This window comes from Hibiscus syriacus, unplaced genomic scaffold (assembly GCF_006381635.1).
Source record: "Hibiscus syriacus cultivar Baekdansim isolate YM2019G1 unplaced genomic scaffold, ASM638163v2 tig00116946_pilon, whole genome shotgun sequence".
In the NCBI taxonomy this organism is placed as follows: domain Eukaryota; kingdom Viridiplantae; phylum Streptophyta; class Magnoliopsida; order Malvales; family Malvaceae; genus Hibiscus; species Hibiscus syriacus.
The window spans coordinates 154,140-173,020 of record NW_024063481.1 but is presented as its reverse complement, the minus strand read 5'-3'; the positions used below and the strand labels follow the sequence as shown (position 1 = coordinate 173,020).

Below are 18,881 nucleotides of genomic sequence, written 5' to 3'. Positions count from 1 at the left end.
ATCATTCCCTTCATGTGATGGACAATTGGCAGCATCAAATAAATATCTTCGTCTTTTTATCTTTTTCTAAGTCTAGGAATGTTGTCACGTTAAATGACAAGTGTCACGTTTATATATATATATATATATTTAAAAATATTATTTAAAAATATGTTTTTAAAAATATGAACATGACACGTGTCACTTAACGATATTTTTAACAGTAGACACCTAAAAGTATAATGGAAAAATTAAAAATTCTTTAAATACCAAAAATCAATTTTAAGTATAATTTAATTACTTATTTTTATATTAGGCCGTTTAGAAAATGTAAACAAAGAAAAATTGGGATGTTGATTCTCAAAAGTCAAATTGCAAAAGATTAATAATACGCTTATGTATATTCTTAATTTTCATACATGACATCATCATCACCACCAAAATGAAATGAATTCAAGACCCTTTCTTTTAACACCGGAGCACCGGTGGTGACATCATCATGCACCTCATGGCCAGTGATGCACAGGCGGCGGCAGGGGCGGCGGTGAGCACCCAGAAACACTACAATCAACTGGATGTGCATAGAAAGACTTGCAGTCCATTGGTGAGTTCTGCAATGGCCTATAAGGGATACAATTCTTCCTATCATCTTTGGCTCGCAACTCCAGGCATTTGGAAGGTTCGGAAATGAAGAAATTGTTGGAGAAGGTGAAGTTCTTAAGATTTGGCAACGAACAAATACTTTGAGGAATATAACCAGATAGTTTATTATTAGCCACATTAAGCAGCTCCAAGCTCTTCATTTCCCCGATAGCATCCGGCAATGGCCCAACAAGCTTGTTGGACCTTACATCAAACACCGTCAGTCCCTTTAAAGCCCCAATTTCCGGTCTCAAACACCCTGTAAATTCATTGTTCATCAAAACAATTTCCCTTAGAGTTCCTGCCATTTTCACCAAACTTGACGACGGAAAGCAACCGCTGAGACCGTTGTTCGCCATCACGATAACCGACGCAGGCGAGTTTCCAAAATTATCCGGTATCAATGACTGGAACTTGTTGTCGTTAAAGAACAAAGCATCGAGTTTCAGATCGAACAACTGTGATGGGATTCTCCCACTGAATTCGTTGAATCTGATGTCGAGGAATTTGAGTGACGTTAAATATAGAACAACGTGAGGGAACTCTCCACTAAACCTGTTATTACTAACATCGAGCTCATAAAGAAGGTTGAGTTTCCTAAAGCTTTGGGGTAGGGTGCCGTAGAAGCGGTTGGAGTTTATGTGGAAAAGAGCAAGGTCAGTGAGGAGGCCAAGCTCATCGGGTAAAGAGCCGGCTATGTTGGCGTGGTTTAAGTCTATTCCAGCCACCACGGTAGCGTAAGCATCGTCCGTTGCCTGTGCACAGAACACTCCCGTGTAGTTGCAGACGTTCGGACCGTACCAATTGGAAGCGAATCCATTGGGGTCGGAGATCATGGCATGTTTCCAAGCTTTCAAGGCTATGTAGGCGTTGAGGAGTCGAGATTTTGGGATCAATGGCGGATTAATGCCGGTGTCGACAAGTGCGTAAGAGGGTGTAGAGGAGAGAAATATGACAGTGAGGATCACTTCAAGGAATGATGATAGATATGTTGTTTTCTCCATTGTTGGGAAAGGGTTTGCCATGAATGTGTTGGTATTTTTGCTGAGAAACCATATTAAGAATTATATATAAGCATTATCCACTAGGGCTGATCGTTCAATGGAGTGAATTCCAGTCACAAAATGTTAAGTTATTCGAGGTGACAGTATTATTTTATATCACAAAATTTATCTGAAATTTCTTTAGTCAAATTGTTTGAGTTTCATTAACTTAATAGTAAATTTTTATAATATCATGATACTATTTAATTTTATTTTAAACAATTTTCTATAATCATATACAATATATATATATATATCTTTTCATATGTGATATACATATATCATACACAATTATGAGTTTCGACTTAAATTTGAGAATCAATCTACTAATTACTAAAAATTTTGAGTTATTCGAGTTTTGTTTTATAACTCAACTCAAATTTTAAAATAATTTAATCGAGTTTGTAAAACTATGAGTCTATTTAATTTGAGTTATATATTTAAAATCAAGTCAACTTTTTTAAATTAAATCTTATTGACAACTCTTGGAGAAGGTTGCATGTTGTTGTCATTGAAGATTTTGCTATCAACATTAAAAAAATTTCAGTTAGAAGGATGAAAAGCTTGACTATTTCTCGCCTTTTATTATTTATCAGATATTTGTTTGGAAAACTGGGGATATATTTAGTGTAGTACAGAATTTTAATTATTATTTTACTTATATTAAAAACCAACCACCGCCAATATATTCCTCTTCTTCTCATTGACTTAACCTGCTTTTACATCCTGTTTGTGCCAATTTTCTGTCGTATAGTAAATTTTGTTGTTGCTGCGTAGAATTAAGTCTTCATTTATTTAAAATATTTTTAAAATATTATATTAAAAATATGTCTAATATTTAATTAAATAATTATTTTTATTATTATCAGTTTTCTAAAATATTTCGGTCTTAAATTTCATTTTAAAGTTAAAGAACTTTTAAGGTTTCACTAATCAATCACTTTGACTTGTATTTTTTATCATTTTAATTCTCAAATTTTTTTAAGACAAAAATTTCTTAGTTTAGAATGCCAACGGTTTGTTTATCAACTGATTTCTATCTATTAAGAAATCATTTTATCATAAATTAAAATATCGAGAGTAAAATATTCTAAAAATAGAATAAATATAAATTAATTATTTAATCAAATGATAAATATATTATTTTGCATTATATATTATTTTAAAAAATATATGTATTAAAAGTATATTTAGATATAGGGATATGAAATATAATTATTTAAGATCTTTGTAAATATGACTTTCAAATATAAAAAATGAAGATGAATGGTTCAACCGACACTGAAAAATTATGTTTACCAAAACTACGGTTTTCACCTTCTGATGGACTAAGTGTAATTATTTATTATTTTTGAACAAAAGGTTTATATTTTAAGTCTAGAGTTATTATAGAATGCAGGTTGGAAATTTTAATTTGACAAAGTAAACAAACTCTAATTAAATTAGTGGAGTGAATTTATCAAGTGATTTCAATTGTTAGAGACATACACAAGATTATATTAGGAGGAGTGAATTTCTAAAATTTTAGAAATGGACGAATTTCTAAAATTTTATGGAGCGAAAATAGATCTTCAATAAAAAAACATAAAAGAAAACATAAAAAATATGGTAATTTTAAGTTTTTAGGGGATAACTGCCTGCTCCCGCCCCCTCGATCTAGCCCTGTCAACAATTAATGGGAGTGTTATTCTTCTTTGAGGTCCTAGGTTCTAGCAACCGTATTTACAGGATGCATGCAATAGTTAAGAAAATTATGAACAAATACTACTTTATAATTCTCTAAATTATTAAAAATAAATAAATCAATTTAATATGCAAAATAAGCATGCATGCGTATTTGATGAAATATATAATGATGGGCTAACGACTGCCCCAGAGTAAGCAAGGAGGTTAGTGGAGCTGCTAATTTCAACGGGAACAGTATGTGGACAGGAAATTAGAATCTGATTAATTAATGAAGTTGCATTTTTTTAATTATTAAATATTTGAAGTTTTTGAAATAAAATGCTGTCAGTTGTACATGCAATTAATATTTAATAACATATTGTCACAGTTGACAAAAGTAAATGTTTGGTTAAAACAATTGTTGATTGTTGATAATCAATTATATATTTCACAAGTTAACGATGCTTCGTTGGAGGTTCCACTTTTCTTGCTCTAGTGGTAAAACAAGAGGGGAAAAAAGTTAGATTGCCATAAAGTCCAATCTAAATTTTAGATCCGAATGGTGCAATCCATGATCCATGTTAAATTAAGCTATCTTATGAAAAACTTGACTGAAAAAAAATATTAATATCATCTATGATAAATGATTATGAGGAAGACATATTTATGTCCATTTGATTATATTTTGATCATTAGTTTTTTAATTATATTAATTGTAATAATGGCATGTGTTATTATCTAATTAAAAAAATAAGTGTAATAAAACGTTGTTGGGGAAGAATTAAATATGAGGCATGTAGAGAAAATAAGACGTGACCTAACCATTAAGACAAACTCCACTTTTAAGAGATGAATTATAACATAATATATATTTATATTTTAATTAATGTTAAGAAAAGAGAAAAAGAAATCAATGGGGGATTTTAACCTAGGGTATTTAAAGAATATTTTAAATTCTAGATAATATAAGATTAAAATTAAATTTTAAAAATAAATCTAATATATTTATATTTTAAATAAAATTTAATATTTTTTTCTCATCTATGAATATACATAATTATATTGAAAAAAAATTACATTAAAAAATTATTTAGCAAATCCAAACTCACAAGCAAAACTCAAAGCATAAGATAAATTTAAATTCGTATCTTAAATATTTGTTTTCAAAAGGTTCTTTGAGAATTATTTCTCATTCACTTATAATTGATTTCAATCATGTTAATATTATAAATTAAAGTATACATTTTCATAATAAAAAAATTAAATAGAATATTTCATTTAATTTTAATAAAAAATCCAGTATGACACGTTTTCATATACCTTTGTGTCACACTTTCTTTTATCTTTTGACATATTTTTCGGTCATTTGACAATTTTTTCATTTATCTTTTTTTCTAAGGATTGATTTGAAATCGTCACGACTGATCAAGATGGCGTGATACCCGTTTTGCTTTTGTGGAAAATTTTTCACATCGTTCGAGTCTGATTTACGATTTTGTGGTCTTTCAATAGCTTGATCCCCTTTCATAGTTCGTTTGCTGATGAAATCAGATCTATTTGTGTCTATCTTTGTTTGACTTTTTTTATTAGATTTTTAATCTTTCTCGTATGGTCCTTATGATCTTATTGTTTAAATGATTGTAGATTTATGATTCTGATTGTAAATCTTATAGAGATATGGTCGTTGGCTCCCACGACGGATCCCCCCTGAAGAACTTATAGCCCTTGACGATGATGACATTGATTTGATGGAAGACGATGTTTGGGTTGGAGTGACTGCCAAAATCCCATTTATTAACTTCTCCGAACGCATGCAACATCTTACCTTGAAGAGTATGGGCTTAACCCCAGTAGTGAAGATATTTGGTCGTAGGATTGGATATACAACCCTCCAGAACTGAATCTTATTCAATCTGAAAGCCCTTTAACCTCCTGAAGCTAATCGATATTGAAAACAATTATTACCTTGTCAAATTCTCGGTGAGGAGTGACTACCTAAAATTGCTCTTTAAAGGCCTTAGACAGTGTTTGGATGTTACATTACGGTTGAACCTTGGTCGGTATATTTTGATTCTTCATAAGCATGCCCTAGTAGAATTATGGCATGGGTTAGACTTCCAAGTGTCTCAGTTACTTGTTACAAGCGAAGCATGATCCAAGGTAATGGAGAGAGAGAATTGGTTTTGTGATCAAAATAAATTGCCAAACAGACAACGGTTATCACGGTTGATTCACACGCATGGCAGTCAACATAAACTTGAAGAAGCCCTTAGTTTCAAAGCTTACTATTAATGGACGCACACAAGTTGTGGAATATATCTTCCTATAGTTTGTTTTCATTGTGGAACCTATGACCACATGTGTGACTCTTGTCCTAAGAAGACCGATAATATGGATGACCTTGATACTATCCATGTTGAGATTCTTGCAATTGAAGTGCATCCAAAACTTGTTGTCCTATGGATGTTGGTAGAGAAGTGTAAACATAAACCTCCGTGTAGTCACTCATTTTCGTACGAGGCTTATTTAGTATATATAATAATATAGTATAATTTTTGAAAAACATATAATATAGATTTTAGAAAACGGTTTTTGAAAGCATATAATATAGAGTTTTTTAAAAAACCGGTTTTGAAAATATATATAATATGTTTTGAAAACATATTTTTTGAAAACGTATATAATATATAGTTTTTTAAAATGATTTTTGAAAACATATAATATATAGTTTTAAAAATGATTTTTTGGAAAACAGATAGTTTTGAAAACATATTTTTCGAAATATATACATATTATTGTTTTCTGTTTTTTATTTTATTTTATTTTATTTTATTTATTTATTTTTATTATTTTTCTTATTTTTCGGTCCAATCAGGCAAGGTCCATGTCCAAGCCCAAGGTAGTAATGAAGGGTTCGGTTAGCATCCAGGCCCAACCAAGCTTACATGCCTGACCCAACAGGAGAGCCCGTTTGAAGCCCAATCGAAACAAGCCTGACCCAGCAAACCCGGGGAATCTAGCAAAGGAAGAGAGGGCCAGCCCCAGGCCAAAACAATTAGGGTTTTATAAACCCTAAAATAACATAGGCACCGTACGAGGGAGACCAAGTGGCCAACGGTGGCGCGCGTGGAGGCCACGCAGCAGCAAGGCTGAAAATCAGGGAGCAAATTGAAGGAAATCTTCCCTGTTGCTCAGCAACTAATGGCGAAAAATCAGCTATAACCAAACGTGCAACAACGAACCAAAATCCACAAAAATCGGGAATGAACCATCACCGATTTAGTGGGGAAACAACCCCAACGAGGGGCTATAAATACTTGCAAGCTCATCGAGAAAGACACAAGAGAAATCTCAGCAACCACAAAAAAAAACAAATCGAAAAACACACCTGAAAAACAACAACGCGTAGAATCCTTGTCAGAGGAGGAACAATCGTCGAGAAAACGAAGGAACTTCATCGGAAAAAGGTAAAAAACTGAAACTTCGCATTTAGATCTACATCGGGGGAAGTGTTTTTAAGGTGTTTAGGCATCAGTTTTAGGTTCACGGGGTCGATGGGAAATTTTGGGTAAGCTTTAGGTTTTCCAGCCACCGGAGGCGGTGGCCGGAGTGGTGGTCGGTGCTGCAGGGCTTCGTCGGAGTGATTATTGACCATAGGTCAGTTGAGAGAGTTTAGAGAGAATAGATAGGGTTTGATTTTGGGAGAAATGAGTGAAATGATATATTTTTTTTGATTTATGGGCTATTTATAGGGAGGACCTTTATGTAAATATGAACTTCTTAAATTATTTCTATAGTCCCTAAGTTTTGATGTGAAATCCATTTTGGTCACCTATTATAAATTTTCCCTTAAATTTTGAATTTATTCAATTTAATCCCTATTTATATTTTTTATATTTATGCAATTGACCGATTTAGGGCTATTTATAGGGAGGACCTTATGTAAATATGAACTTCTTAAATTATTTCTATAGTCCCTAAGTTTGATGTGAAATCCATTTTGGTCACCTATTATAAATTTTCCCTTAAATTTTGAATTTATTCAATTTAATCCCTATTTATATTTTTTATATTTATGCAATTGACCCCTCACTTCTTATTTTCTTCTTTAAGTCTTTCATTAATTCTGATTTGGTCATTGATTTTTAATTATTTTCAATTTGGTCCTTTTAATTCAAATTTTCTTTTCATTCTTCATTTTATTTTATTTTTTTATATTTAACATTAATTTGATTTATATTTTTTAGGTCAATTTTAAATCCTTCAATGGTAATTAATTCGGATCGAACTTTTAAATTTTAATTTGACTTTTAATTTTCGTTGTTAAGACAACCGAGAAATTAAATTGGTAACGAAAGGGTAGTATAGGGGTGCTAATCCTTCCCTGACTGTAATCGACTCCCGAATCCGATTCAATTATGGTAAAAATGCAAATCGGGTAAAAATGGTAAATTAAGGTATCCGATCAACCTAATTTTAAATGATCGATGGTGGCTCCATCACATCGCAATTAAATCGGAACCCGATTCCGGGCCCACCCGAAGGACAGTTACGACAGCTTGGCAACTCCGCTGGGTATATGTAAGCGAGTCAGGCTAAAATTAATTTTCAGTTGTCTTCTTGAACGAAAATTGTAAGTTTAAATTTAAATTTATCTTTTTGATCCTTATTATTTACCTTTGATTATAATTTTTCAAATAAATAGTAATACTGATGGTTTTTTTTAATGATTTCATCTTTTCAAAAATTTCTCTCAAGCTCTATACTCGAGCTCCAAACTACTTTTTATGTGGACATGAAAGCGACGCCTTCGTGGGAATTTATTCTCTGTATGGGCCTAGGAAGTAAGCTTCGGGATTCATATACCTTGTGTCTTCGTGTGAATTTATTCTCCGCACAGACATGAGGGAATGTATCCTATCGAGTTTAACTCAGTCCATACAAGCTTGTAATGGGCTTAAGACTGAGGGTCTGGCAAGCCCAAGGGGACACCGGCAAGGAGAACTCGGGTACCTTTTTGTTAGAACCTAAACCGGGATGCTGCAAAGAATTAGAGCTCACCCTGAAACTCCATTTTAAAGCCTAGGCTGCTTGAGTTATTTCCTGCTTTATTTTCTGTTCGACGCATGCGAATTAGAAATATATGCGGTTAGGATTTGTGTAGAAAATTAACATACGTGATAGAAATCAGGTAGGAAGAAAAAGCATGTGGGGTAGATATCATGTGGAGTAGGAATTATTTATTTTTATTATCATTTTGATTATTATTTTTTTATTTTACAAACTTGTTTCCTTTCATTTTTGTTTCTTTTTTTATTTCTAATCATTTGTATCATTTAAAGAGGTATTGATCCGCAAAAAAGTGTTCGTTAAAAATCAAATAATTTGAATTAGACAAAGGGGTTGTAATGCAAGAGATGAAAAATACAAAGGTCCAACTATGGTCAGAGAAGACTCAGAAGGAAAAGGGGGACAATCTGCAAAGTAACTATGTGTCAGATCTGGTTGGCTATTCTTCTGGCAGCCTTAAACAAAATGATATTCAAGAGTTACAGAGCATTTGGGACAACTGGAAAAATGACAGGAGACAAAGATTCTGCTAGCGGTACAGTGATATTTCACATATGCTCTATGTCCAGATTGATGAATCATTGATTTGAGCATTAGTGTAATTTTGGAACATGGGTTACAACTGCTTTACATTCAACCAAGAAGACATGGTGCCCACAATTGAGGAATACACTACTCTATTGCATTGTGAAGGAGTCAAAATGGACCGGTTGGCAAAGGTCACAAGGGTAGATGAAAAGTGGGTAACTGACCAGATTCAGCACAAAGGCAAGGGAGAAGGAATTGCTTGGACTCATATCAAGCAATTAATGAAGAATCATCTTGATGAATAGAAGGTGATTGACTTTTTGCACTGGGCATCTATGGCTTGGTTATCTTCCCAAAACCTTTGGGATATATTGAGTCAGCTATGGTGGAACTGTTCGATCAACTACCTAAGCGAGTGAACCCTGTGCCAACAATCTTGATGTTGAAAACATTTTGATGTTTTGATATAACAAATAAGTGTAAATGAATTTTAAGATTTTATATTCAATTTCAATTATAATATTTGATTAAAATAATCGAATATTAAAAATATTCCTCCAAGTTTTTTAAATGTCAATTTTACTCTTTACTCAAGTGTAAAATTTTGTTTTAATCTTAAAATATTTTTGAAACAATTTTTACAAAGTATTTCAAACCTTAATCGAGCCAAAAATGAAATTTAAGTAGGGGTGTACCGATACACTCTTCGAATGTACCGATACCCCTGAATTTCGAATGTAATAAGGGTATCGATACATAGCCGAATGTACCGATACCCCTCTGAATCCTAGAAACATCGAATGCAATTAGTGTACCGATACCCCAAGGAGTTACTGATACAATTGGTCAAATAACGATCGAAATATTTGAATTTTACACTGTGTGTACTGATACCCTTTTTCAGGTGTACCGATATCCCTACACTCCCAACAGATTTTTCAAGTGGAAAACATACAACAATGGTTCTATTGACTTCACCAATGATCCCAAACGTTCATAAGTGATCCAAGGTGTATTTAAACAAGTTCTAAAGCCATTGATCAAAAAGAATTAAGAGATAAACAAAGAGAAAGCATCAAACCTCAAGTTTGAGAAATTCAAAACTATTTTCATTCAATATTCATTTTTTCTTTCAAGAACACAATTTGTGCTCATTTGTATTTATCTTTTAGTGTTCTTTCCTTGTTCTAGAATTGTGCAAACAATATACCTTATGAGGTTTTTCAGTAAAGTTTGAAATTTTGTAATTTTCTCTTTGGGAGAGAGTGTTCTCAAGAATTTGGGGTATAATTCTTGAGGGAGTTATAAGGTTACTCTTTGTCCTTAAAAGAAAGACAAATTACTGAATTTGTAAAAAATCCTTAGTGTAGATAGCTAAGGTTATGGATGTAGACTTTGTTTGAGAATGTCGAACCACTCTAAATTGTTGTGAAAATCTTTTCAATTTTCTGCAAAAGATTCCATCGAATTTTAATTGTCAATTCACCCCCTCTTGGCCAATTCATCCGATCGATTAACTCAATAATTGGTATCAGAGCTGCACTTATTTGAAGGTTTTACCACCTCTTGATTCGATTCGGAAAGAGTTATATCAATATTCAAGTCATCAATGACCTCCACATAAAAGTTCGACTTCGTTCTTGAGTCATTTCCCGTCAACAAGCCTCATTTATTCAACGGAGCTAACTATGCTTATTATAAGAATATGATAAGGTACTCCATTCAAGATAGTGACATAAGAGCATGGAAAATCATGATGAACGGATACTCTGAACCATCCACAGATCCAAATTTGTGGAGTGAAAAAGAGACGAGAATGTTCCAACTTAACTCAAAGGCTATCCATATTATTTTCTGCGCACTTAGACCAGATAAATACGGGAGAGTTTCATCTTGTACAACCGCCAAGGAGATATGGGATAAACTACAAGTCACTCATGAAGGCACCAAGGAGGTAAAAGAATCCAAAATTAGTCTTCTTACTCATAGCTATGAAAATTTCAGGAAACTTAACCAAGGCTATCCATATTATTTTCTGCGCACTTAGACCAGATAAATACGGGAGAGTTTCATCTTGTACAACCGCCAAGGAGATATGGGATAAACTACAAGTCACTCATGAAGGCACCAAGGAGGTAAAAGAATCCAAAATTAGTCTTCTTACTCATAGCTATGAAAATTTCAGGATGAAACCGGATGAAGACATCAAAGCTATGAAGGATAGATTTTCCATTATTGTCAATGGCCTCAAAGAATATGGAGAAATCATTCCAAATGAGAAGCTTGTAAGGAAGATAATTTATTCTCTTCCAAAAGCTTGACAATCAAAGAAGACGACGATTATCGAAGCTAAACATTTAAAGTCTTTAACTCTCGATGAACTCATCAGTTCTCTCCTCACTCATGAAATGATGATTCAAGATGAGGTAGACCCTGAGAAGAAGGACGAGGCAAAGAAAGAGACAGAGAAAAAGAAGAACATTGGAGTTTCTCTTAAATCCACAAAAAATGAGAGTGATTCTGATGATGATGACGATGCTGAAGAGATGACATAATTTGCCAAATGGTTCAGAAAATTAATGAAGCCCAATAGAGGAAGAAATTCAAAAGAAATGAAGGCTTCAAAAATGAACCAAAGGAGAAGGACCCGATCATTTTCTATGAATACAAAAAGCCCGAGCATGTCAAATACGATTGCCCAAAATTAAAGAAGAATAGTCATTCCAAGAAGAAACATAAAGCACATGTGGCTACTTGGAGAGATGATGAATGCTTGATGGCCACCGGGGAAGATTCTCAGGTAACCTCTAACTCATTTGATTTAGAAGATTATTCTTTTGATGAGTTATTAAAAGAATATACTGGGTTAGCTTCAGACTATGAGAAATTATTTTCGAAATACAAGAAAGATATTTCTAAATTGAAAACGGAAATAATCTCATATCCAGTACCAACAATGATATTGAAAGTAAAATTAAATAATTGCAAATCAAAATCGAAGATTTTGAAAAGAAAAATTCTGATTTGCATAATTTACTTTTAAGAGTCCATGATATCATCAAAAGAAAATTGATGATCTTAAAGCTTCTTTCAATAGAGTTGGACTAAAACATTTTGAAAAAGGAGAAAATTCAAAATCCAACTACATTAAAAAGAATTTTAAAAACTACAAGTATAGAGGTCCCCAAAGAACCTCTAATGAAAAAATCGTTAGAAGTATATGGGTCTCTAAAGGACTCAATACTATTAAAGGTAAGTATATCCTAAATAAATGGATACCTAAGGGGACTAGGATTTTAGGAACTAATGAATATGGACCCAAATGAATTTGGGTACCAAAAATAAAAAATAATCTATGTTTGTAGGAAAAGGAGCATTTCTACAAGGCACAAAATACAAGTTTAAATTCATGGTTCCTTGAGAGTAGATGCTCAAGAAACATGACCGGAGACAAGAGCCAGTTTATAGAGCTTAACGACAAAAATGGAGGAGTAGTTACCTTTGGTGACAACTCAAAATGTTACATTGAAGGTATAGGTACTATAGGTAATACCTCTCCCATACAAATAGAAAAAGTATTATATGTGAATGAGTTAAAGCATAATCGATTGAGTATTATTCAATTATGCGATAAAGGATATAATATTTTGTTTGAATCAAGTTGTAAAGTCATTGACATTGCATATAATTAAAAATGGTTGTCCCTTGTTCCCATATGTAATGGGGTAAAGGGGAGGTAAGATAGTAGGTTGCCCCCAACACTAGGTTGAGAGCAGCTTCCATAGGAGACCTCCAAATTATGAAATGCCCTCCATGGGACTCGATCCCACGACCTCAAGGTTAAGAAACCTTGTGCTTTACCAACTAAGCTGGATGGTCATAGAATATGCTTATTGGTCATAGAATAGGAAACATATACATGGTGCATTTAGATTCATTAAATATGACTAATTATGCCTAGTTGCCAAGGATGAAAATGATAGTTGGTTATGGCATATGAGACTAGGACACACTAGCATGAGTGTTTTATAAAGACTAATTCAAGGAGATTTAGTAAGAGGGTTGCCAAAGCTAAAATTTTGATAAAGATAAAATATGTAATGCATACTCAACAGGAAAACAAAAGAAAGTTTCCTTTAAATCCATTAATGATGTATCCACTAGTAGAGTATTACAATTGATTTGTAGACACTAGTTTTTTGCCTATTTATTTTATTATTATTATTATCATTATTATTAAATAATAAATAAATTACAAATAATTAATTTTTAGGCCCAATAGTATACCGAAGCCCATTACACAACGAGTAATACAACTCACAACAGCCAAATATCAAACCAAAAAATAAAAAGGAGAGAAGCTTACCGAAGAATGCACGGACCGGACCTCCTATAGCCTCCACGCATCGCTGAGAGAGTCGAAATACCGAAGGTATTTCTGTAGATCTAGGAAATTTTGGGGCTGTTTAAGGGAAACGGACACCATAATAGGCTTTAGGGCGTTTCGATCTATATTTTATGGTATTTTGTAATTTTTCGGAGAACGGACACCATATCGGTGCCGGAGTATGGTGGATGACGGTTTTCGGAATTCCCTCTGGTGAGGAAAGTTAGAGAGAAGGGAAAGGTCTCTCTCTTTAGAGAGAGAACCAAAGAGGAAAAATGAGAAAATCGGCCCTTGAAGGCCGATTAAATGGGTTTAAATACCCCTCCTCGAATGGCGTCACTTTGGGGAGGGGTGTATGTGTAATTTTAGAAAATGGGTAAACACGGTCCGTGGTCCCTGCTATTTTGTAAACATCTATTTTGGTCACTAAAATCAATTTTTATACGTTTTACTTATATCTTTTAATTTTGTTTTATTATAATTTAGTTACTGCAATAAATTTCCATATATTTTAATTCAATATTCAAATTTTATTTTAATTTTAATTTAGTCAATGTATATATATGTTAAAATATTAGGGTAAATATCACAATTAGTCCTTTTAATTTTATTATTATTTTTTTAATCTCATATTAATATTTATGGCTAAATTAAACTGTTAATATTTTTATTTTATGATAATTTTAATTATGTCCATTAATATTTATATTTTACAATTTAATCATATAGTTTTAAATTCCTTTTATTTTGGTTATTATTTAATTGCAATTCTATTTTATTTTATTATTGTCTTTTATTTTTCAATACTTTAAATATAGTACTTTAATTATTGTTTTAGTTACTAATATTTATATGAAATACAATATAATTTGAATAATTTCATAACTTAATTAAATAATAATATTTATTTATTTTTTAATATTGAAAAAGGGTTGTCTTAAATTAACTAGATGTCATTTTCTGATATTTTTAAGTTAATAAAATATTATATTTAATCTAGTTTTATTTAAATTAGTTTTAGGAAAAATTATCATATTTTATTATTTATTTATTTTTTAATATTAAAGAAAGGGGTTGTCTTAAAACAACTAGATGTCCTTTTCTGATATTTTTAAATAAATAAATACCTTATTTATAATTTATAAAAATTATTTCTTCCTTAAAATTATGCGATTGAATCTGAAATAAGAGGATCATAAATTAAATTTATAGTCAAATTTTTAAATTCTATTATTAGAGACAATTTATAATTAATAGGTACCAATTTTGGGCGTTGTAGGGGTGTTAATCATTCCCCAAACGTAACCGACCACGAATCCCTTTTTATTATTAAAAAGAACGAATTTTTTGTTATACGCATTCCAGTTTACCTTTTAAATAGTTTTTTTTCTTAAAAACTCTTTTAAAAGATGATTTTTAGGTATTCGACCTACCTTATCCAAAAAGGTCGATGGCGACTCCTAAAACATTTCCTTAAAAAACCATTTATTCATTCACATTACTTTTCCGCCAAGGAATATTCATGCCCGGGCGAAAACCGGTTACGACAGCTTGACGACTTCGCTGAGGACTCTGATCAACCTAAGTCGATTATATATTGTCTCTATTGTTAGAAATTAAGAATTCAATTTTATTTAATTTATGATTCTTTTGATTTCTTTCAATTTATTATACCCTTGTATATTAGATATTAATTTTTGTGTGAAAATTTCTCCTCACGCACAACATTTGCATTGCATAACACAAGCTTTATACTTGAGGTCTTTTCCCTTTTAAGTTGGAGTGAAAGCGACGTCTTCGTGAGAATTTATTCTCCGTGTCAGACCTAGCAAGTAGCTTTCAGGGTTCATATGCTCTATGTCTTCGTGAGAATTTATTCTTCGTGTCAGACATAGAGAAATGTATCCCCTCGAATTAAACTCGATCCGCTTAAGTCTGTAATAGACTAGGATTGTGGGTTTGGCAGCCCAAGAGAGCATCAACAAGGACAATTCGAGTACCTTTACTTGTAGAAGCAAAACCCTGCATATAATAAACCCTAGAAATTCACCTGATCTAAGACAATGCTGAAACTCTGTCTGTAGGTATACACTATAAAGAATGAGGTTAGAATTTATATATAGATACCATGATATATATAATCTTTTCTTTCAATTAATTGGTACTAACCATTCCATTTTTTTCTTATTTTATCTATTTCTACTAGTAGAAAAACCCCCTTTAATGATGCGCATTGTGCGTCATCAATGGGTGCGGATGACACACATTTACCTGTCGTTGAAGCCTCCGACATAAATTTAAGACGACGTGCAACTGTGCATCATAAATTTATGACACACATTTATGATGCGCATTTATGACGTTCATTGAGCATCATTGAAGCCCCCGTCATAAATTAAGATGACACACATTTGTGCGTCATAAATATATGACACGCATGTACGACTTACATTGCGTGTCATTGAAGCACACACCATTTAAAAAGATGACACACGTTCGTGTGTCGTGATTGTATTTTGTATATATATATATATATATATATATATATATATATATATATATATATAATATATTATATATATATATATATTGTAGATTGACAAATAATCAACTAAATCACATTTAATGCCTCATAATACTAAATATATATATATCATATTATATATAAGTAATCCATTTGCATACAATATATTAACATTAAGTTATCAAAAATATTGTAATCATATATCGATACAAAATATCACGGCTTAATAAAGTTGTACTAATATGCCCTCGCCATCCGGGCATGTACACAATAAATAATTGAAAATAATTGTAACAGTTAAAACTAGTTGCAATATATAGAACAAAAACATTCCTAATATGCACATTAAACTTCTGAAAACACCTTCCTTGGTCCAGTATATTTAGGCACAAACATGCACTCATGTTTCAACAAACCAAGTGACAGCTTACTTTTTGAAACTCTATCAGATTTTTCAGCAACTTTGTATTCTCAATTCCAATAGAGTTGAGGCTTTCTGATTCTAGTTGTGTTTCATCAACCATCAAGTTTGAGTTTGCAGGTAGCTGAAGAACTCCAGGAATCAATCTGCAATACAACGTGAAGTTATTTAGAAAAGAAAAAGCTGAAGGTTCCAAGCTGCTTTCTTAATGCTTGCAGACATTAATTTCCCCTAGTTGCAGGGATTCGATTAAGGATACTTGTTTGTTTGATAATCCTTTTTTGGGGTAAGAGAGGCAGTGTTTAGATATTCCAGTGGAGAATTATATATATGAAATAAAAAATAGAAAATAATCAGCCTTGGTTGAAAAGATAAGAACAAAGGGATTAAGAATTATATATCCCAAGAAGCAATAATCTGATACAAATACACCATGTATATGCAAGAATAATCACCTAGAAATAAGACACACATATCTAGTAAATGTCTTTATAAAAATAAGCAACAGATTCTCAAATCATTCAAAAGAATTGCAAATTTTTCATATACAAATATAAGAATTGTTCTCAGGTCCCACATCTGTCCAATTTCTCAGTACTAATGTGGTTTTACAAATAAATCCAAATAAAACTGCTACATGAAGCATAAATTTTCACTTCTAGAATATCCTACAAAAAGAAATGAACAAACTAGTTGACTAAAAACACATTGACCAACTGTTGACCCTGCACAATCAGACATGGTTCTATTCTTCATAACTAAGCACAACTAAATTAAACTTGCTTCTTTATACAGTGAGATTCACAGATGGCAAATAAAGAAAAAGAAAATTTAGACTTCAATCACTTCACTGCATGGCCTATCTTTAAAAGACCATCACTAATTGTCACTATAAAGAACAAAATTAACTATAGCAAACTCATAATAGCATTTGTTTCATCATTTTGCTTTAGGTAAAAATAAAGGAAGACGAAAATGTTAACAATCAGAATTTGAGCCAGTTAAACAAAAGTAGATAAGAAAAGGAATAAACTGTTGATTCGACAGGAAGCTTGTTTATTCATCACCCAGATAAATTTCATAAATTTATATGACCATATTCATGAAAATTTTAAGGTCATCCCTCCATACTCCAGACAAACTCACTTAACACGTGATAAGCAAACTGTTGAAACATTTTAATATTTCGATATAACAAATTAAGTTAAATGGATTTTAAGATTTTCCAAATGATTTTCTAAGTATATTCGATATAACTATTCGAATATCAAAACATTACTCCAAATATTTCAAAAATCATTTTTGATCCTTACTTAAGTGTAAAATTAAGTTTTAATCATAAAACAATTTCAAAATAATTTTACAAAGTATTTCGAACCAATTCAAAGCCAAAAATTCCAGATTGCTCAGAGGGAACCGATTCCCCCCATAGGAGGAACCGATTCCCCCTGAATGGTTTGGCTCCGAGATTTCCAGAATGCTCGGAGGGAACCGATTCCCCCCAAGGGGGTACCGATTCCCCCCTGTTCAACGGTCGAAATATTTGAATTTTACACTTAGGGAACCGATTCCCTATGAGAGGGAACCGATTCCCCCCACGCTCTAAGCTGTTTTTATTAAATGTTTTCACACTAAAACGGCTATAATATCTTCTCTAATTATCCCCAACGTTCAGAAGTGATCCAAGGTGTATTTAAGCAAGCTTAGAAGCCATTGATCAAAAACAAGAAACATCAAGCAACTAGAATCAAGAGAGAATCAAAGAGAAAGCATCAAACCTCAAGTTTGAGCATTTCAAGCCTATTTTCATTCAATATTCATTTTGCTTTCAAGAACACTTTTTGTGCTCATTGTATTCATCTTTGAGTGTTCTTTTCTTTGTTCTAGAATTGTGCAAACATCTTACCTTGTGAGGTTTTCTTGTAAGTTTGCAAATTTGTAATCTTCTCTTGAGAAAGAGTGTTCTCAAGAGTTGGGGTATACTCTTGAGGGAATTGTAAGGTTATCTCTTTGGCCTCAAAAGAAAGAACAAATTAGTGAATTTGTTGGAAAATCCTTAGTGTGGATAGCTAAGGTAGTGGACGTAGACTTGTTTGAGAAAGTCGAACCACTGTAAATCGCTGTGCAATTACTTTCAATTTTCTGCAAAAGCTTCCACAAAATTTTATTACCAATTCACCCCCCTCTTGGCCAATTTCGTCATTCGATTAACTCAACAATTGGCATCAGAGCCTAACTCATTTGAAGGTTTTATCGCCTCTTGAGTCGATTCGGGAAGAGTTATATCAATTATTAAAGTCATCAATGGCCTCCGCTTCAAACTTCGACTCCGGTCTCGATTTGATGCCCGTCAACAAGCCTCCTTTCTTCAATGGAGCTAACTACGCCTGTTGGAAGAATAGAATGATGTACTTCATTCAAGCAAGTGACATGGGAGCATGGAATGCCGTAGAAGAAGGATACATTAAGCCTATCACTCATCCAAGGTTGTGGAGTGAAGGAGATACAAAAATGTTCCAGCTCAACTCCAAAGCCATCCATATTATCTTTTGTGCTCTTGGACCAGATGAATACGGAAGAGTTTCATCGTGTACAACCGCCAAAGAAATATGGGACAAGCTT

At 32.5% G+C, this 18,881-nt stretch overlaps 1 protein-coding gene across 1 annotated transcript; it reads right to left on the bottom strand.

Moving 5' to 3' along the window:
- Positions 1-446: 446 nt before the first annotated feature.
- Positions 447-1,645, bottom strand: LOC120188505 (leucine-rich repeat extensin-like protein 6). The gene has a single exon (XM_039191913.1). The coding sequence runs from the start codon at positions 1,623-1,625 to the stop codon at positions 486-488; it is 1,140 nt and encodes a 379-aa protein (XP_039047844.1). The 5' UTR covers positions 1,626-1,645; the 3' UTR covers positions 447-485.
- Between the last annotated feature and the right edge of the window lie 17,236 nt (positions 1,646-18,881).